The following is a 22886-nucleotide window of genomic DNA, read 5'->3' on the forward strand; positions in this document are numbered from 1 at the left end:
AAATGGGTGACAAATCACTGTTGTCAAACTACCGCCCTGTCTCATTCACCTAAGTCCTCTAAAGTAAAGAGAGAAATATCACAGCTCCTACCCTAGCTCGAAGGCACCCAGCTAATAAGTGACCTTCAGTGTAGAGGTTGCTTATTAGCTGTATGGATGTACACTATGTGTGATGGTCAATGGTTTCTCTTGTCATTCAACTAATGCCGGGGTTTCACAAGGTTCTGTTCTCTCACCAACCCTGGTCCTTCTATGTATCGATGACCTATTTCAGTTGACCTTCAACCCAGTACACAGTTTTGCAGACGACACCTCATTGCACTCCTTCTTTTCATTTGAAAGGGAGGAGTGCACTACTCTACACAACTCACCTCAACCAACAAAACATCAACAACCACTGCTCTCAATTCTGATCTCCAAGCCATCCTTCAGTGGAGTTCAGATAACCTCATCAATTTCAATGCTATTAAAACCTGGTTCTGTTTTTTTTTTTCTCACAAAAAAGAACCATGATCTCCCAGTATTATTTTTGACAATACTCAAATTTCCAGACAAGATGAGATTTCTCTTCTTCGAATCATCACATCACAACCATTGCATCCTCAGCTGCTAACAATCTAGGATTTCTCTTTTGCTCAGGATGTTACTTCACCTCTGAACAACTGTTAACTTTCTACAAATCATAAGTCTACCCAGCTGTAGACTACTGCTCTCACATTTGGAGTGAGGCCCCTAAGAGTTCCCTCAAAATGCTTGATTCAATACAGAGTAGAGCAGTTATTGATTAATAACCCATCTCTTGCCAACTCACTCCTCCCACATTTGCACAGGTGTCTGGTTTCTGCATTATGTATTCTGTAAATATTTCATGGTAAATGCTCATCTGAAATAACATCAATAATTCTCCCACTCAGTACTAAGTCCATTGGAACACATGCAGCTGCCACCCGACATCCCTTTACAGTACACCTTAAACCCACAGAACAAGTTTCTTTTCCTCCTCCTTCATCCCTGCTACTGCTATATTGTCGAACAGTCTTTTCTCTGATGTTTCTGAAGGAATACAATATACAAGCTTTTAAATCAACTGTAAACAAGTTTCTCCTTTCCCAACCCACTACCTATACATGGTACTAATATACTATAGGTTGATTAAACCACCTCTCCTGCATGGGCTCAACATAAATAAAATAAAAACAATTGCACATCTCCTGTTAGACCCTTCCTAATGTCATTAATGTATATAATGAACAACAATGGCCCAAGGACTGAACTGTGAGGTACACCACTGATCACATATTAAATCTGGTCAAGTCAAGAGTTTATATTCTCCAGCTTATGTAACAGCCTTTTGTGTGGTAAAATCGAACATTGTCATAGTGTATCATTCCCTTTATCCAACTCGCCCGTAACATTGTTATAAAATATGAGCAATTGCTAAAACATGACTATCCTTTAGTAAACCCATGCTGTTCCTTGCAGAGTGCAGCTTGTTTGTCTATCCATTTCTGTATGCGAGCTCTTGCCAATTTCTCTGAAATCTTCGCTACCACACCAGTGATACCGATAGGTTGGTAGTTCGACACATCAGGTTTTGCACCACCCTTGTAGAATGGAACTATCATACGTTTCTTCTATTGTTGAGCTGAGACTCAAGTTTTATAAGCATATGAAAGTCCTAGCCAGTTCATTCAAACATTCCTTTAGCAAATGTACTGATATTCCATTTGACCTTATTGACAAATTCTCATCCAGGTTATGCAACAGCTCTTCCTCATTTTCCTGCACCTCTATCTCTGTCATACAGAATGAATAATGTACAGTTGTTTCTCAGTAAATGTATTTTTACTTCTGCTGTCTGCTAATGTTTGATTCTATTGTATTATAGGCTATACGACTAACATATGTGGGATTATCTGTATTTTAACAATGGACACTCTATGCCAAACATACGGGAAATTTTTATTACAGACTATACTTTTTAAGTATATAAGTTTTTATTACATGTACATATATGCTTCAATCTTTTTTTTTTTTTTTGTCACATGCACTTGAATATAAAAACATAATGTCAAGTATTCAGTGAACTGTTTTAATGATGAGAAAGGTATGAACGCATTAGCCATTTTGCCAACATTTACTGGGGGAGGGCATGAATGAAAAGTTCTGATAAACACCTAGAACAAAAATGATATTAAACCAACTGATAAAACCACAAGAAAGAACATCTTTTAAAACCTTTAACTCCCGTGTTTCATCAAATTGTAATAATCTGTTCTTTTTCTTTTAGGATATATAAGAAGAGTTGCTTTAATATTATTTTTATTCTAGGTTTTAATCAGAATCCCTCCCCCCCATAGATAAGTTAGAAGATCAGTGTTACATCTGAAATTCAAAATCAGTGCAATGGATAACTTAAATATTTTTAAGTGATATTTATCAAATATTAGGTGGCTGACTCACTGGTAAGCATGGATATTTATGATGCCAATGTGTCTTTCTACTAATTCCATAGTTAGAGGTGTATGGCTGCTTGTGTGTTACTTTCTTTGAGCCAAAAAGGAAAAAAGTGTGTATACATATGAGGCGGGGTGTTGAAAAGTTTTGATAAACACCTGGAACAAAAATGATAAATCAACTGATATAACCACAAGAAAGAACATCTCTTAAAACCTTCAACCCCCATGTTTCATCAAATTATAATAAATTGTTCATTTTAAAAATTTTTATGGAATTTACAAGTGTTAAAAAAACTTTTTATTATCCCGACGTTTCGATCTTCACATTAGGATCATCATCTGGAGAGTACATAAATATCCAGAACAAGCTGAGTTACATCATTAACTGTAAGCTAGAGAAACAATGATTTGATCACATGTTATTCTACTGGCATGACCTCTGGTGGAAAAAAAAATAAAATTTACATCAAGCTAAATTCTATTTTACAATGACAGGAATAAACATTCTTTTAGATGGTTTTCTTTCAGAAACAATTGGTGTCCTATTTTTAGTATTACAATTCTTATTTTTGATTTACAATACTGGATTTTCCACAGTCCTGTTTATAGTTGTTCTTAGTGAGGAAGGTCGAATATATACCTTCCATATGTTTGGGATTTTTAGACCATCATTATTGTTCAGATTGGGGTGGTTGATAATAATCTCACAGGCTTCCTTGAATTTCCATTCATACCATGTTTTAGTGTGATGTAGACAGCTGGTGGTTTTCCAGTCAATTCTCTGTAAGGTATTCAGGTCATGATCAGAAAGGCCAGTTTCACCATAATTATTATATTTAATGTGTTGTTTATGTTCCTTTTGTCTAATAGGAATTGTGCATCCTGTTTCTCCTATATATGGTATATTGCATCCTGTTTCTCCTATATATGGTATATTGCAAGTACAATAAATCCGGTATACTCCAGGGTGGGCTAGTGGAGGGAGTGGGTCTTTGGATGAGTTGAGTAAGCATTTTAATTTTGCAGGAGGTTTAAAGGTGGCTTTGAGGTTGTACTTTTGTAGTACTCTGTTTATTTTGTCTGATATTCCTTTAATGTAGGGAATGGTTATAGTTTCACTGTAGTCTGGTTTGTCTTTGTTTTTTATTGTGGTTTTGTAGAGAATTTTGTTAATAGTGTTTTGGCTGTATCCGTTTTTTTGTAAGTTATTACTGATAATTTTAAATTCGTCTTTCAGTGTCTGTTCACTGGAACAGATCATCTGAGCTCTGTTTTTTAGCGTGTTGATGACAACTAGTTTTTGTGTTCAGTGGTGGTAGGAGTTTATGTGTATATATTGTCCCGTATGTGTCAGTTTTCGGTAAACAGTGAAGGAAAGATTGCCCGAGGGAAGACGTGTGACAAGTGTATCTAGAAACGGAAGTGTGTTGTGTTTTTGATTTCAATTGTGAACTGTATGTGTTTGTGTTGTTTGTTTAGGTGGCTAAGGAATGTGTCTAATATCTGGCGGCCATGGGACCAGATTGCGAAAACATCGTCAACGTATCTAAGCCAGACTTTGGGTTTTAGAGGGGAAGAATCTAGGGCAAGTTGCTCAAAATGTTCCATGTAAAAGTTAGCAATAGGGGGAATAATGGCGAGCCCATGGCTGTTCCTTCTTTTTGTAAGTAGAAGGCATTTTGCCATACAAAATAACCCAACTGTAATACATGCGCAAAGAGCGCTGTGATATTTGGAGGGAATTTGTTCTGTAGGAGAAGGATTGTGTCATTGATTGGGACATTCGTAAAGAGGGCAGAGACGTCAAAACTGACTAATATATCATCTTTTTCTAATGTAATGTCTTTGATATTTATGAAGTGTTGTGTGTTTTTGATATAGGAGGGGAAATGACCTACCAACTCCTTGAGTGTTGCTGCTAATTTTTTGGCTAAGTGATACGTCGGGCTATCAATTCCTTCAGCGATAGGTCTTAGCGGGGTATGTTCTTTGTGAATTTTTGGTAGCCCGTAAATTCTTGGGGTGGTGCGCGTAGTGAGGAAACAGTTTCTTGACTGTATCTTCGGGCCATGTGGTAATTGACTTAAGTAGTTTCTCTGTTTTGTTTTTTGTTCTGTTAGTTGGGTTGTAGTCAACTAATTTGTATGTGTTATTGTCAGAGACCAGCAGATTCATTTTTTCTATATACAAGGTACGGTTTAAAATGACAGTGGCATTTCCTTTATCGGCTCTGGTTATTAATGTTCAGATTTGTTTTAAGTGATTTTATCGCTGTTAATTCGTGTTTAGTTATGTTGCTTGTTATTGCTTTGCTATGGTTTAAAATGTTTGCAGTTTCTATATGTAGAAAGTATTTTACCTTGGGTATAATAAATGTTAAAGATACCAAGCAATTTTAAACCTGGTTTTACTCCATTTCCCAAGTAAGCAAACAGACAAATAAGTCAAGTTTGCACCTGCACATAATGCAAGTCTAGCTGACCCTGCAGGTAGTGCAAGACCAAGGTAACTCATGGTAAAGGTAGAATAAGCTCTGATCACTAATCTTAATATTTACCCATAATGCAAAGCACATCTCCTGGAGGAGATGTATGATGCTTTGTATTAAAGGCAAGGGGCCACTCCCCAGACCGGTTTTGACCTTTATTGAGGCCTCATCAGTGGGAGCCAAGCTAGAAATACCAAGATTTTAGTAATACAGAGCTTATAAGTATTTTATCAGAATAAGTTACCATAAGGTGTTTTAACCTTATTAAATAACAATCTCAGGAGGAGATATAAATGTAGAAAGTATTTTATCTTGGGTATAATAAATGTTAAAGATACCAAGCAATTTTAAACTTGGTTTTACTCCATTTCCCAAGTATTTATTATTCTACCAAAAGTTATTCTACCTTTACCATGAGTTAACTTGGTCTTGCACTACCTGCAGGGTCAGCTAGACTTGCATTACGTGCAGGCGCAAACTTGACTTATTTGTCTGTTTGCATACTTGGGAATTGGAGTAAAATCAGGTTTAAAATTGCTTGGTATCTTTAACAGTTTCTATACGTATTTTGTCTGCTATGTTATTAGGTATGAATCTTAGGCCTCTTTCCATATTACAAATAACTTCAAGTTTGTCTATCGATTTCGGTGCTATAGCAATCGATAGACAAATTTGAAGTTTGTCTGTCACCCTGGAGTATACCGGATTTATTGTACTTGCAACATACCATATATAGGAGAAACAGGATGCACAATTCCTATTAGACAAAAGGAACATAAACGACACATTAAATATAATAATTATGGTGAAGCTAGCCTTTCTGATCATGCCCTGTGAATACCTTACACAGAATCGACTGGAAAACCACCAGCTGTCTACATCACACTAAAACATGGTATGAATGGAAATTCAAGGAAGCCTGTGAGATTATTATCAACCACCCCAATCTGAACAATAATGATGGTCTAAAAATCCCAAACATATGGAAGGTATATATTCGACCTTCCTCACTAAGAACAACTATAAACAGGACTGTGGAAAATCCAGTATTGTAAATCAAAAATAAGAATTGTAATACTAAAAATAGGACACCAATTGTTTCTGAAAGAAAACCATCTAAAAGAATGTTTATTCCTGTCATTGTAAAATAGAATTTAGCTTGATGTAATTTTTTTTTTTTTTTTTTTCACCAGAGGTCAGCCAGTAGAATAACATGTGATCAAATCATTGTTTCTCTAGCTTACAGTTAATGATGTAACTCAGCTTGTTCTGTATATTTATGTACGCTCCAGATGATGATCTTAATGTGAAGATCGAAACGTCGGGATAATAAAAAGTATTTTAACACGGTTGTAAATTCCATAAAAATTTTTAAAATGAATGCTGATCACTGTGTAACCCTAAAAGAAAGGATTGTAATAAATTTTTTTTTTTTTAGGATATACATATAAGAACATGTCAGAGGTTTTGAGAAATTCGACGACACAGAGGCTGTTATCAAGTTTTTTGTGCTGCAATAAAAGTTCACAAATGAGATTTACCAAACTTTTGTGAAAACTTTAGGGGATGGTGCCCCAGCATATCCAACAGTTGTCAGATGGGTGGCCAAATTTAAAACTGAGCATCCTGAGACAACAGATGTCCCCAGGATTCAGGAAGCCCCTCCACAGCAGTCACACCTGAAAACATTAATGCAGTGCATGCCATGATCCTTGATGACAGGTGAATATGAGCCAAAAACATTGCAGAGACTAGGGATGTCCAGGGAACAAGTTGGGATCATTATTCAACAACATCTGCACATGTAAAAGCTCTCAACGAAGTGGATCCTCAAGTGTTTGAAAGCCGACCTAAAGAGAGAATGTGTGCTGTCATCTCATGGGATTTTTGGTCATTTTGAGAAATCAGGTGCAAAAGGTTTGGCTCATATTGCGACTGGTGATGAAACATGGCTTCCTCACTATGACCCAGAGACAAAAGAACAGTCAGTGGATTGGAGACATAAAGGTTCTCCATGGAAAGAGAAGTTCCAAACCCAAAAATCAGCAGAGAAGATTCATGCCATTGTCTTTTGGGATATGGATGGTGTAATCCTTACCAAATACATCAAAAAAGATTAAACTGTTACAGCAACAGTTTATTCAACAGCTCTGAAGGAATTGAAAGAGGTACTGAAGGGAAAAAATCACGAGAAACTGATGTCCTCGTGATGCTTTTCCTGAAGAAGCGACATATCTTCTATTTCTTATTTCTAAATTTAAAGAAACACTTGAAAGGAACAAAATTTACCACAATAAATTAAAGATGCCAAGAAAATATATTCTTGGTTTCATCCTTTATCCAAGTGTGAGCAAACGAAGTTTGCGCCTGAAAGTATCTTCAGGACTGGGGTAAGGTGGTACAACACCTTTATCCTTTATCCAAGTTTAATCCTTTATCCAAGTGTGAGCAAACAAAGTTTGCACCTGAAAGTATAAGTAAGGTGGTACAACACTGGGCAACTCGTTGCAAAGGTGGAGCAAGATAACATCACTCCTATCTCAGTATCTCCCATAATGCACAACACATCTCCTTGCGCATATGTATAATGTTATGCTATAATGCTGGTTGGACTATAATATTTATTATAGTCTAACCAAGTGAAAAATAAACTTTCAACATCTTTCTCTAAATTCAGAGTAATTTAATAAAAAGGTGGCACACCGTTTGGCAACTCCTATAGGTGGAGATGACCTTGCTAATGCTTCTGCCTGGTATCTCCACTTGGGCTTGGTTCCCACTGAAGAGACCTCAATAAAGGTCAAAACTAGTCTGGGTAGCGGCCCTTCCCTTAATGCAAAACATCATACATATCTGCAAGGAGATGTGTTGTGCATTATGGGAGATACTGAGATAGGAGTGATGTTAGCTTGCCCCACCTTTGCAATGAGTTGCCTGGTGTTGTACCACCTTACCCTAGTCCTGAAGATACTTTCAGGCCCAAACCTTGTTTGCTCACACTTGGATAAAGGATTAAACTAAATTTATTATAGTCTAACCAAGTGAAAAATAAACTTTCAACAAAGTTTGCACATGAAGTCAGTTAACTACTGAGCTACTTGTATATAGAGGCTAATAATTTTGCATCAATTGCCTTAGTATTCTATAATGCAATGTGCATATCCTTGTTATGGAAAAGGCTACTAGCCAGACTGGTTTTGACTTTTATTGAGGTCTCGTTAGTGGGAGCGTGACCCAGGAGGGATACTAAGGTTGAAGTAATTCATTACACTCACCAACAACTCTCCATGTAAAGCACCTGCTCTTCATACCTGTCTTCACCACATGTTTCTACAACATCCTGGGATGGCCTCTTGTTCTTCCTATCTGAATTCTAGATTGTTTAGACATGCAATAAAGTGAATGTTCTCTCAGTTCTTGGCCAAATGAGTAAAATATCATCCACACAATGCAACCATATTTTATGCTTTATATTGCAGATATTCTCTATGGCATGCTTTTCAAATGATTCTATATATGTATGACTATATATATGTATGATATGATTATATATATATATATATATTAATTTTTTTGTTCACTTTTCCTTATGTTTTCATGTTAATTTGAAACTTGTTCACTATTGTACTTATATGTTACTTATTATATAAGTAATATATAAGTACAGTTTCTCCCTAACTACTCCCCATATAATATATATGGGGAGCAACAGCCGATAATCTGTGGATTACTGCTCTTGGTCTAGTTTTCTCTGTTGCTGAATATTGCTAACCAGTGTGGCTAAATAGCACACATGTTAAACTTGTTGATAGCCAACTAAATAATACAATGAGACTGATTTCTGGCACAATTAAATCAACGCCCACACACTGGTTTCCAGCTCTTAGTAACATTGTTCCACCGAATCTGCGCAGGACTAAGGCTCTCTTACATGAGTATAAGAAAATCTTGGAGAACACAGCCATACCAATACATTTAGATCTCCCAGGCTTAAGTGTATGACGATTGAGATCAAGACATCCGCCACTACAATTAGCCCAACTACTACTACATTCTAACTTTGACTTGAAGCAAAAGTGGAAAGAACAGTGGGAGAGCCATACAGATGACATCACAAAATTTTCTCTCAATGAATTACAAGAAAGTTTTGATGCTTGCTCACACCTCCCACGAAAATCCTGGACTCAGCTTAATAGGATACGAACTGGTCATGGTGTATTTGCGGACATGCTTTTTAAATGGGGTAAACGACCATCCCCGCATTGTGATTGTGGAGCTCAGAGACAAACTGTGAACCATATTGTGACTCAGTGTTATCTCAGAGCATATTCAGGAGACAAATTGGACTTTTTAAGTGCTACACCCGAAGCTATTAACTATCTGACCAATATGGATGTAACCTTTTAATTTTTTTGTTTTTAAAATGACTTTTGACTTTTAATTTTATATGTTATTTAAGTGTATTGTACTGCATGTTTTGATATTCATGCCATACGAATAAATAAATAAATAAAAAATTACTTATTATTAGATTTTGGTAATCTCCATGTAGTCAACAGACATATCTTGGGAGGCTCACTCCACCAGCAACATGTCTGTATATGATAATGAACTTTGTAGTTATTTGCACTACATTTATTCGAATACATTGTGGGAATGCATATTTCACTCACTAAAAACTCTTCATGTAAAAAATCTACTCCTCACACCATTCTTCATCACATCTTTATACAATTCCTGTGATGTGCTCTTGTTCTTCCCATCTTATCATTCATTCTTTTTGTAACCTTCTGCATTAAACTGATAGAACCCCTTAACTAAATTGAGAGTATCTAACATTCAATATCATTTTAACTCCTATCCACCAACCTCTGTAATCCTGTTCCCTCAAATGCTCTTTATAACCAACACTCCAGTGTCCTGATATCACTTTGGTCATTTGTCTTTGGACCTTCTCTAATGTTTCTACATCACAGTTAAAACTAGGTGACCAAATCCGAGCACTAGTCCATGTGTAGTCATACACCACTACCTCCTTACCCCTACATCTCAATGTACTTTTTATCATAACGGCAATACAATGTGCAGTCTTTGCACACTTGCGATGTGCTCTTTAGTCTACCATCACCCCAAGATCCCGACTCTCATCCACTTCCTGAAGCACACCTCCATCAATACAGTACATAGTCTTATATCGCTGTACCTTGTGTAACACCTTGCATTTATTAATATTAAAACTACATTCCCACTTATCTGTTCAAGCTAAAAATCTATTCAAATCTTCCCATAGAGAATTAACATCAGTAATACTCCTGATAGTTCTATCTAACTTTGCATCATCAGCAAACATTTGAAAAGCTACAGTGAATCCACATGAAATTTAAACAGTAGGGGCTCAAGAACCTTGATTCATCCCACTGGTGACCTTCCTTTTCTGAGACACTGCTCCATCATACATAACTTGCTGGTATCTTTCAGAAAGCCAATTTTCAGTTCATCTAACCAATCTGTTATCTAATCCAATCTTCTGCAGCTTATTACACCAGTCTGTCCTGTGGTAATCTATTGAATGTCTTGCAAAGTCCAAGAAAAACACTGTATATTCTTATCCAACACACACACACACACACACACACATGCTGCTTGGAAAGAAGTATAAATTGGAATAATATGATGCACCCAAGTCAGTGTAACTGTGTCTGGGTGAAATGGCTGCAAAATGTGAACTTATGGAGTTTGAAAGAGGCATTGTGATAGGATACCACATTTCAGGCCTATCTGTTTGGTCATTTGTTTACAAATTGGGCCATCACAGGGCAACAATCAGTGATACCATAATATAGGATGCTACGAAGGATAATATGTAGAACCCACCATTTGTTGGCTGACACATTGAATGCAGAGTTCTGGGCATCAACTCGAGCAGGAATCTGCACAAACATTTAGAACCAAGACTCGCAACATGAGTTTCTATGTTTGGACTGCAATATACAAGTCTCATATTATCTGAACTAACATACTGGATGTTGGTTTGGACATGGAAGCTTGAAAAACTGTTATGGAGCAGTTGATCACACTACCTTTCCTACCAAGCAGATGGATGAGTGTGGTGGATGCCTGGTGAACGTCTCTTACCAGAGTGCATAACCTGAACTATGAAATTTGTAGGTGGTAGTGTGATGGTATGGTCCTGTTTTTCCTGGTTTAGTTTTAGACCTCTGTTTGTGGCGCCTCGAACATTGAATTTTGAGAGGTATCTTGACTTTCTGGACAATGCAATGCTTTGTACTTTGTGACGTTTCACAAAGTGACCATTATCTCTTTCAGCAAGACCATGCACTGTGTCCTAAGGCTGCTGCTGCTGCTGTAACTGCATGGTTTGTTGATATGAATGACACCACATTTCACTGACTTCCACAGAGCTCTGATCTCAACCCTATCGAATAAATGTGGTATGAACTGGAGCATTGGGTGAAATGAAGGGATATCCATCCCACAACAGTCCAGGACTTTGTTACATGCCTACAAGAAGCATGGTCCAAAATTCCCATTGATCATTATAGTACATAGGATGCCCCATAGGATTTCTGCAGTTATTGCAGCGAAAGGTCCTGCATCTTATTAAGGTGGGCAATATTGCTGTTTCTTCCTCGCACTATGGTGTTCATTGGCTTCTTTCCATGCAGTGTATATGCATACTCATACTTTTGGAAGAACTATGTTTCTGTCCTAATTTGTCACAATCTACCTGCCTCTGCATAGAATTTTCATTCACCCATGTGCAACCAATTAATTACTGATGCTCTTTGTCTGCACATATTTCTTATTATTATCACTGTCCATTGGAATGATTTATCTGGACTTCATCATTTTCATTAATTATCTGGACTTCATCAATCCTGCCGTGAGCATGGATGTTTGGGATTGTCTGTAAAAATACTAGTAGTGGTGGTCGGTGGTAGATGGCGATAGTGTAGATGATGAAGGTAGTTGTGGTTGGAGGATTGGTGGAGACAGAGAGTTGTAGAGTAGGTGCCCTCCCTTGATGAGGCTTTAGACTCCCTGGAGGTGTTACATAATAATAATAATAATAATAAATTAATTTAAAATAAAATTATTGCGAAGAAAAGTACAAAAAAGGAAATACATAAATATATTCAAATTTAAACTTTACCTTTTAAGGAGGATTGGACAGTATGTTCTCGGTGTGAAACATACAGACCACCAAGAGCACACCATTGTCGTATTTGCCAGAGATGTATTAGGAGAATGGATCATCATTGTCCGTGGCAAGTATATTATCTTTTATATATAAATGTGACATTTTATATAATTCAAATATCTTATTATATTCTTAAAATTATGTATGATCCAGAAAAGCTGGTAAGTGAAACACAGGTATAAATTTCCCAGGTACCACTCTTTCAGACCAAATTCCATGTGAAGAAGTAAGTTGGTTCTCATATAGGGCATAGGGTTTGTCCTCTCAGTAACTTGGATTTTTCATCCCACAAAATTTGCAAACCAGTCAGAAGAACATGCCACATAATTGACGAACACGGTATTCTGATTTCGTAGCCTTATTAGCTGCTTCAGCCATAATTTCAAACAACAACAATAACCTCTTTCAAAGTTCATGACTTCAGTTCTTTCCACGGAGTTGAATATCGGTAACACTAAGTTCTTTTTTAATATAGTTAGCCACCTTGGAATAAGTATTACTACAAATTAATCTCACCATAAACTACAGGAAAAGAAAGTTCCAGTTCAGTTCAAAACAACTATGGTGCTATTAAAATTCTCTCCAACTTTTACTTGCACAGGCTATTCCTTTAGTTTGCAGATAACATCCAGTGATCTTATCTGCTCCCTTTCCTAGTTTTTCTCAGTCCTCAACAGTAATCTCCATTTTCGATTGATTCTTTTAACAGCGATGATGTTACAAAATTTCTCACAATTTGCATAGCCTACATGCTATGAGCCCAATGTTCTGGTTGATCTCTCTCATCTCTCCCTCTTTCCACAGTCCATATATGCCTATTCAACTGGCTCAGTGCTCTGTATTTATTTCAATATGTAGTTTCTTCACCTGAAAGCATTGCTCAAAAAGTATGCCTATAATTCATATTATTTGATAATATTAATGCACAAAACCATAATAAAGTGCTGAATTTATTTAGTCCCTTGATATTTTGCTGATTCAAACTAGAGGCTAAATCTTCAAAAGTGAAGAATAATTTGTAGCACATAAAAGTCTGTATAACAACAAAGATTATTATATAAAGTGGATAAAGAAATTCTTAGTCATGTATCAAGCACACTATACAAGAAAAATGAATAATTTTCTACATCATACACACTACCAGTTCACAGATAATAATCCTACCTGCACAAACACTCTCTCCTCTTCACTTCTCTCTCTCTATGAAAGTCACTAACAAACTGTGAACTACTATCCGTGTGTAGAGGCTTAAGTGCTGTGAGGACATCATGTTGGAAGCTTAATCGATTGTATGCAGCACTCAGAAAGGATTAAAACATAATTTAATTCTTCCTATATTTCGTCTCGGTCAATGAGACATCTTCAGGGATTACAAAAAAAAACAAAAAAACTAATGTAACATAAATACAAATAACAAACAATACTAAGCTCAACCACAGGGGTGACACTAAAGTCCTATCTAGGTGGAGCGCCCTCTAAGGGTGGTTGTAGGTGGCCTAGAATGTAAAATGGGACATCTGATGATAAGCATTTCCCAAATCTTAGGAAGCTTAATGCAACCATATTTGTTAAGATTTGGTTGATTCCTGAGAGCTGCTGCTGGTTCTAAGGATAGTCTCTCTCTTTTGAATTTGCTGTGGTGGAGCATGGTGGTTTTTTTCCATGAGATCCTGTGGGTTGTATCCAAGACATGGTCAGCCAGGCCTGACTGACCATAGTCGTGGTTGCAGATGTATGACTTATATTCCTCCAGGCAGATAGTAGCTGATCTGCCTGTCTGTCCAAAGTATGCCAGTTTACAGGAACAGGGTACTTTATAGACTCCAGGCACTGAGAGAGGAGGGAGCTGATCTTTTGTAGAGTGGATAAGGGTAGCAAGTTTGCAGTGGGGCTTAAATGCCATGTGTAGGTTGTACTTTTTTAAAATCTTGGCTATTTTTTCAGATGTAGGGTATGATGACGGCATTTCTAAACTCTTTCTGGAGAGAAGACCAGGTAATGAGGAAGGACCTGATTATTTTTTTAATGCTGTTATCGCTGTAGCCATTGGAGAGGAAAGTGTTGTGTATAGCAATTATCTTCTATATGGAGCAGGACTCCATATAGAAGCTAATTGCTATCTTCTATATGAAGTCAAGTATTTTTAAGAAGATCTTAGGAACACCATCTGAAATGCAAGAATAGTATCCAGTGATTGAAGGGATTTGTGATTTGTAATAGTTCATTGTTGTTCAGAGGTAAAGTGATGTTATGAGTGAAAGACAAAACCTAGTTTCTTGGATGCTGAGGAGGTATTATTATTATCACGAGACCTCCAGAGAGTCAGAGACTCATCGAGAGAGGCCACATACTACACACACCAGCTATCTTACTTATTGTTGGATTCATTCACACTGCTTACACTTACAACATCCAATGGCAATCCATTCCAATCATGCATCCCCTCTGAGAGAAAAATCTAGCCCTCACCCCCTTCTCAGTGGCCTTCATTCTCGACTTCCAAGGATGCCTTCTTGTCCTTTCCCCACCCTCCATAAATTGAAAAATTCCATCAATAGAAATCCTGTATAACCCTTTCAGAAGTTTGTAAGTCTCAATCGTATCACCTCTCGTTCTCCTGTTTGCTAGTGTCTGCAATCTACAAATTCTAAATCTGTCTTCATAATCAGTATTCCACAATCCTGATATCATTTTTAACACTCTCCTTTGTACTCTCTCTCCAATATATCAGAATCACAACGGAAACCAGGAGACCAGACCTGCACACAATAGTCCAAGCGAGGTCTTATTAAGGCCTTGTAAAGAGGCAAAATGACATCCTTATTTTTACATTTCGTTTCAACATTATAACTATCTTTTGAGTTGTATTTGCAATCTTTGCCACATGTTCCCTGAACTTCAACTTCCAATCCGCTAACACTCCAAGATCCCTATCCTCATCAGTTTCTTCTAGCATAATCCCACCAATATAATACGGCATTGGATATCTAATCATGCTGAAGTGAATGACTTTACATTTACTGAAATTGAACTAATACCCATTTTCCCTTGCCCATAATTCCAGCCTATTCAAAATCATTCTGCAAATACTACATATCAGCAGCACTCCTGATTACTCTACCTATCTATGCATCATCAGCAAATAGTTGTATGTTGCTTGTAAAATCCTTCCCAATATCATTAATGTACAGATTGAATAACAGTGGACCAAGCACTGATCCTTGTTGTGGTACACCACTTGATACCTTAAATCTTGCAGACTCACATCCCTCGCATACCACTTTATGATATATGTCAGTCAGTCATCCTTTTATCTGTGCTAATATTCTATAACCCAAAAATCCATTTTCTCCAATTTATGCAACAGTCTACCATGCTGTATTCTGTCAAAAGCCTTAGCAAAATCCAGAATATCACGGTGTATTCCATTCCCCTGGTCTAGTTAAATAGTAACATTGTTATAGAATGTGAGTAAGTTGCTATAACATTACCTTTCCTTACTAAATCCATGTTGTTCATTGCAAAGTAGAGATTCATTGTCAACTGATTTCTAAATGCAAGCCTAACAATTTTTCCAAAATCTTCACCAACACTCCTGAAATACTAATTGGTTGATAGTTGGATTCATCGGCCTTTGCACCACTCTTGTGCAATGGAATTGACACATGTTCTGACATTAGTCCCTATTGCTGAATTCTTATTCAATTTGTGCAACAGATCTAATACCTCATCCTCATACACCTGAATTTCTTCATCCAGTGAAGAGGTAGCAGTGAGTTCAATGTTGCACATACCATTTTGATAACCTTTAACAAAATGGGCACTCATTAGTTGAACAACCTCTTCTGCATCTGTAAACCTCATGCCATCTGGATTTAAAACAGTTATTCTTTCATATTTATTCTTTCTTTTACTTGTAGCATATCAATAAAATTCTTGTGTGTTGTCTTTAGCATGCAGAGCCACTTTCTTTTCATACTCAGACTTTGCTTTCCATACAACAGTTGTGACCATTCTAGCCTGCTGCTTATATTGACTCCTGCCCTATTTATTCTTTGAACTCTCAGGACACATTCTGATATCTCATCATTTAAGTATTATTTAAATACTCCCCATGCACTGTCAGTATTCTTTCCATCCAGCAACCGATCCCATTCCACTGAACTCAGTATACTCCTCAATTGGTCATAATTTCCTGCTTTGTTCAGCTTGTAACCTTTTCTGAATGGAACATTCATAAATTTAGTTACTTCCCGAGTGAGTACTGCATGATCACTGTCACCAACTGGAGGCAGAATAGTTACGTCTTTAACTGAAATGCCCTCTGACACTATAATCAAATCTAACTCTTTGACTTCGAGTTCCTTCTGTTACATGCTGCTTGAGGAAGTTGTCTGCAACAGCTCAATAAATGCAATTTCATTCTTCTCATGAGATTCTACTGCTGCCCAATCAATATTTGGATAATTAAAGTCTCCCATTATGATTACTCTTATGTTCATCTTTTCTATTTGGTGATGCATTTCTTCATCACTAGCAACCAATCCACTAGTTCTGTAACAACACCCCATTATGTAATTGATTTTGTTGGATTCCATCTCACAACAGATGACTTCAAATTCACTGCCACATGAAATATTGGTAGTAGTAGTAGTACTACAATCATAAGTCTCAACTCTAACTGGATTCAAGTCATCCAACATCATGAGCAGCATGCCCCTCCTCTCCTATCCTTCCTAAAAATATTCTACACTCGATACCAGTTAGTAGGTCTGATAGCCAGGCCTCACTAATACCTACAATCTGAGGTCACAACATATTGACTAAGGCAACAAACTCTATCCCTTTGTTTCTGATACTCCTGGCATTCATGTACAGACATAATGATCTACCTGATATTTCTTTTGTATAGTCTTGTCTGCATTGTGCCTGACATAGTTGGACAACTTGCATATCTCTATTCTTCTCTAATGCCTTATGCATGCAGACATCTTTGCACATGTTTGATGGGTCCGAACCAGATGAACACAAAGCCGAAATCGTTCTTTTCTCGTCAACATTTCCATGACAAAATCCATTCCCATCATTAACACTGTTATATAATATTGTTGCTCTTACACTCACATTCTTCCCATTCCTCCCTTTATAATTTAGTTTCCCTGACTCTTTGTGTTAGGTCTCATACCAGTTATTAGTTTTTATAGACTCCTGATACCATTCGCATTCAGATGCAGGCCATCCCTCTTATACAAATCCAATCTTCTCTCAAACTCACTCCACATATCCAAAAACTCGCATTCATTCTTTCTACACAGCCTACGCTTCGAATTGTTTGCCATCATATCATAACTCTTCTTCTTGATTCATTTTTATCATAGCAAGGTAAAATACTGACTATTTTCACTTTCTCACTCTTCACTCTTGCCTCTTCCAACAACCCTTTCATGTCCTCTCTCATACTGAACTTATCGCCAGTTAAGTCTTTAGTACCTACTACATCTATGATTTCATTTACTTTTCTTTTCTGTTTTTGAATTGCTCGAGGAAAGCTCGAAGTTATAACTCTCTCATCAATAGCATGTTTTATTAAAGAGTCACTATAGCAAATAACTTCTTTTTTTTTACTAACAACGTCACTTACCGTTATTTCCTGACTTACTTGTTTCCTTGTTATTTTTTTTTGTATCTTATTTTCCTGTTTAATTTCATTTTTCTCCCTCTGTTCATTTAAACCCCATCTTGACCTTTTGCAATTCCTGCATCATCATCATCATCATCTCTCTCTCTCTCTCTCTCTGATGATCTGCTTCAATTTTGCTATTTTGAGGGTTAATTCATTTTCATTAACCTACTCCATATCTTTAATAACCTTGTTAGTGGGCCTAACCTTCTTGTTCTCACCTGTGGTGCTTTTTTTATCATTACATTTCTTGCCCTTTTTTGGTGCCATTTTAAATGTATACTAATTATTGAACTATCTTAATAAAAATATGTGGTAAAATAATAAATACACTAAAAACACTAAAATCTATATTAGTATACTATAAAACATAATAAAAATAGACAAAAATCACCAGTTTTACAGGAGCACTAAATTCACCGACCAACCACAATGTATCCTCCATGCCAAGAAAGATTGTGTTTTGAGTTATCTCAAGAAAGACATCTCATCTTGATTTGTCTGGAGATTTGGTGTTGTTCAGAATTAAAATTGAAAGAAGCGTTTACAAGATATGAGACAGGATGGAGGTTTAACTAGCACTGAAATTAAGTTTATCATAACTCCATTGAGGAATGATTTGGATATCAGAATTGAGATTTGCAAAAGTTGATCTTGGATGCTTTATTGATTTGTGTAGTGTAAGATTTGTCAAATGGAAAGGGTGTGGTTTACTGTCATCACAACTGTTCTTTGAAGAGAATAGGTGAAAATAACAGAGCTTTCTGGAAACAAAATCATTAGTTGCAAAGTCTGAGGATAAACATCAATCCATCCCTCATCATCATATGTAACGTGCAACCAGAAAAAGAGAAAGTTGGCAAGCAAGTTGTAGAAGACATCCCATATGATGAAAGATTGCTTATTAAGCCTGCAAAGCTTAAAAATATCAAGAGTGACTAATTGAGTTTTTCAAATTTTCTGTGGCATTTGTCATGAGGTAGATAACATGCAAAAAGATCTCATGTTAATTCTTACTGGTATTAATTTCCAGGTATTGTAGAAGTTGATTTACATAGCTGCTTGTGTCTGCGTGTTTAGCATTATAAATTACTGAGTGGTATTATCTTTGTGATTCTCGTGCTTTATTTTATGTTGAATTGTTTGCTGTTTTCTGATTCAAATATCTTCAATGAAAACTGTATTAAAATTATTTTTATAGGTATATAAACATTTTTCTGTCCACTTTAAAATTCCATCCCACATCTAAACCATAATTCACCCTGAAGTCTGCTAGGACTTTCCAAGAGAGTAATCAAGCCATATCTGGATTTTGTAAATATCTGTCTTCCTTTTGTGGCTGTACTTTAGGTAAAACTTTTTGCAAACTGATTATCAACTCATCCAAAACTGATTTTAAAGGAGCTTTAGCATGAAAATTTGCAGTGTGTCTGAAGGATGTTCATTCATTCTGATTCCATTGCCAAAGCTACTACAAATATCCAGTCGGCTATAGTTTATGTCCAACCCTTGCTTCCAGCTGTTTTGTGCTCAGGTGATGTGAAAAACCTTCATAAGAGCTTTTCAGTTGAAGGTTGAGTTAGCTGGTCTTATATGGAGATCGTAAAGGTTTTTCATCCCACAAAATATGCAAACTGGCCAGAAGAACACATATAACTAACAAACACGATACATTGACTCCATGCCAATGTTACAGCCTATATCTGCAGCAATAATTCCAACCCAGCTCTTAAATGATTTTATTGCAGTAAGAAGCAAAAAATATTGACATTTTCTTTCTTCATTTCTTGTAGGTAGTCTCTTCCCATATGCCCATTACTTTAACTGCCTTCTTTGAAAAAGATGAGAATCTCTTCCATCCAAGCTTTTAAAAAGTCTCCTGGTACTGATGCTGTTTCTGCAAGTTCTGTTCTTTGTTTACTTCTATTTTGTGTTTTTTTCCCCTTATTCTGCTATTCTGTTGGTTACATAATCCCAGACTGTCAGCTTGGAAATTAATTCATATCCTACTTATTCCTAAGATATCCAGTTGGACATCTTGGCCATCAAATTATCCTCCTATTGCACTCAACACCTGTGTAATCTTGTAGAAGTGGTTTGCATCCATAGCACTAGGCCATCTAAAGAAAGCTGTCAGAAAAAAGTTCCTCTAGCCAGCAACTAGTTCATATTAATAACTTAACACGTATAAAACCAACAGTAATAATTTTAATGAATTAAAGGTACAAATATTTCATACTGAAAGTAACAGTACATCATCAGTGTGGAACAAACAGTTAAAGGAATGGAATACAAAGTACAGAACAGTCGGTGGATTACCAATTAAAATTGTTCCCTCTTGCCAGAAAATGAATATTAATAAAATATTATTAAATAATTCTTAAAAACTATTTCATTGATGGTTGCATAAGATAAGAATAGAGAGAGATAAGGAGAGAGAGAGAGACAGTCATTTCGATTCAAATTCGGCCGATTTAAAAGGGCTTCGCAACTTTCTTTGAAAAGGCGTTCATATTTAAACTTGCATCTGTGGAGAAGACAAGCTTTAACCCACTGGATATTATGTTGTGCTAGACCAGACTTATGATTTCATGTATTCGATATAATACTGATGTTCCTTCATTCTTTTTTCCACAGAATGGCCTGTTTGTCCAAAGTATGATAACTTACATTCACACAGTATCTGGTAAACACCAGCTAATGATAGAGGTGCCAGTTTGTCTTTTGTAGATGGCAACGAGTGAGAAATTTTGTTGATAGGAAAATATGTGGGAATAAGATGATACTTCAATGACCAATACGATGATACTTCAATTAAAGGTGATGACTTTAATTCATTAAAGTTATTACTGTTGGTTTTATACATGTTAAGTTATTAATTTTAATTATGCCACAGGTACCTCTAAAGATTAAACTAGTTCATGTCTAGTTGCCGACTAGAGGAACTCGTTCTACACCTTTTTTTTTTATCCTTCATGAGTTAGTCAGTCTTGGGCAAAGACAAGTGGGGTTTTTTTGACCCCAGAAATTTGAGTTTTTCATCTGGCAAACTCAAGAAAATCAACTGTAGAACCCATCCTACTTCAGATAAATAATATGCTATATTAGGGACCATGAGATGCCAGCACTTGCTTCAAGATGCCATTTATAATTATTAGTGATAGTCTTATGTCAGCTATTTCTGATTGACCAGTAGAGATTGAACTACTCTTCAATTGTTATTATTTCTACTGCAGTCTTAGAACCACCCTTATGCAAGGGAATTATTTTGTCTTTTTTCCACTCCCTTGGAACTCTACCACAACTGAGACTTAAATTAAAGAGCCTAGTCAAAGACATCGCCAGTTCCCTTGTACATTCGCGCAAAACCCTAGCTGATATCCCATTTAATCCCAAAGCTGAATTTACATTGAGATTCTGCAATATCCTAAAAATCTCCAATTCATCCACCTCTGTTCCCAATTATTATTGCAGCCAAAAAGAATAGGAGATAGGGGAGGGTGGCTGTTAATTTGAAACAACCTGGTGTAAGATAAGACAAAATATACAGTTGGCCAAGGAGTTCACAGATGATCGGGAAGACATGCATCGCCAAATTAGCACGAGTACAGGTGGAGTGATTATTATGGAGGACTTGAACTATGGAGATATAGACTGAAAGGAAGAAAGATAATGGCAGGAAGGAAATAGAATTTATACGCCTGCTAAGAGATAATTACTTAAGGCAACATGTGATGGAGGGGACTAGGGATGGAAGAGTATTGGACCTAGTCATAGGATCAGAAGAGCTAGCCATAACCAAGGTGACCACATTGCTTCCAATTGGTGAAAGTGACCATGCAGTCTTGACTTGGGAGATTGTACACATTGAGGATTATTCTCTCAAGAAGGGGTATATGTGAAACTACAAGGCAAGTGATTATGACAAGCTTAGGAAGAAGCTGAAATCTGTGCCATGGCATAAAACACTGCAGGGTAAGGATGTTAGTAGTGCATGGGATATAGTTAAGGGTCATCTAGAACAGCATTTCTCAACCTTTCTAAGCCCAAGGACCACTAAAATGCCTAAAATGACCACTACGTCACAGAGGAGTAACTGCGGGGAGGGAGGGCTAAATTACTTTAGATGATTAAAAAATATATATTTATTTAATTAATTTTTTAAGTCTGCCTGCAGACCACAGGTTGAGAAACACTGATCTAGAGGAAGCAGTATTAAATTGTATACCTAGGGTAAGGAAGTTTAATCAGGTAGGAGTTAGATGGAGGAGTAATATCATTAAGCACGAGCTGCAGAAGCTGGAGGGTATATAAAGAGTAAGGCGACCAGCATGGCAAGGAAGGCAAAATCGGATTATGATTAGAATCTAGCCAAGCAGGCCAAAGGAAATCCCAAAGAGTTCTTTCAGTATGTGGCAAGTAAGAGGAAGAATGACTGTGGAAGATTAACCTTAATGAGTAATGATGGTCATGAAGAGACAGAAGCAGATAAAATAGTTGAGTTACTGAATGACCACTTTGCAAGGGTATATCATCCTAGTGAGGTTACTACTTTAACCTATGTGACAGACACTAATGTGGAAACAGTGGTGGATGAATTGGAGGTTCTTAGAATATTGCAGAATCTCAGTGTAAATACAGCTGTGGGATTAGATGGGATATCAGCTAGGGTTTTGCAAGAATGTGCAAGGGAACATGCAATTTCTTGGACTAGGCTCTTTAATTTAAGTCTCAGCTCTGGTAGAGTTGCAAGGGAGTGGAAAGAGGGCAAAATAATTCCCTTGCATAAGGAAGGTTCTAAGACTGCAGTAGCAAATTATAGACCAATCATTATCTCAGGCACGATGGTTAAAGTACTAGAAAAATTGGTAGAGAATTCAAGAATGGGTAGATAAAAATATGATACTGTATGAGGGCCAACAAGGAGAGGTATGATAGATTGTGTGGATAGATTGGGTCTCTCGCAATGAGTACTTCATGTATTCACAAGAATTCACATTGTATTCTTGTGAATACATGTATTCACAAGAATATAGT

At 36.7% G+C, this 22886-nt stretch overlaps 1 protein-coding gene across 2 annotated transcripts in view; it reads left to right on the forward strand.

Moving 5' to 3' along the window:
* Dnz1 (DNZDHHC/NEW1 zinc finger protein 11) overlaps positions 1–22886 on the forward strand; it is a 159448-nt gene that overhangs the window by 38188 nt on the left and 98374 nt on the right. For both annotated transcript variants that reach the window (XM_090412977.1, XM_090412978.1), the window contains exon 3: positions 12130–12236. In XM_090412977.1, coding sequence (XP_090269103.1) covers positions 12130–12236 — 107 coding nt within the window. The remainder of the gene's footprint in view (positions 1–12129; positions 12237–22886) is intronic.

Source organism: Typopeltis vanoorti, chromosome 23 (assembly GCF_054136105.1).
Source record: "Typopeltis vanoorti isolate ZY-2024b chromosome 23, IOZ_Tvanoo_1.0, whole genome shotgun sequence".
NCBI lineage: Eukaryota > Metazoa > Arthropoda > Arachnida > Uropygi > Thelyphonidae > Typopeltis > Typopeltis vanoorti.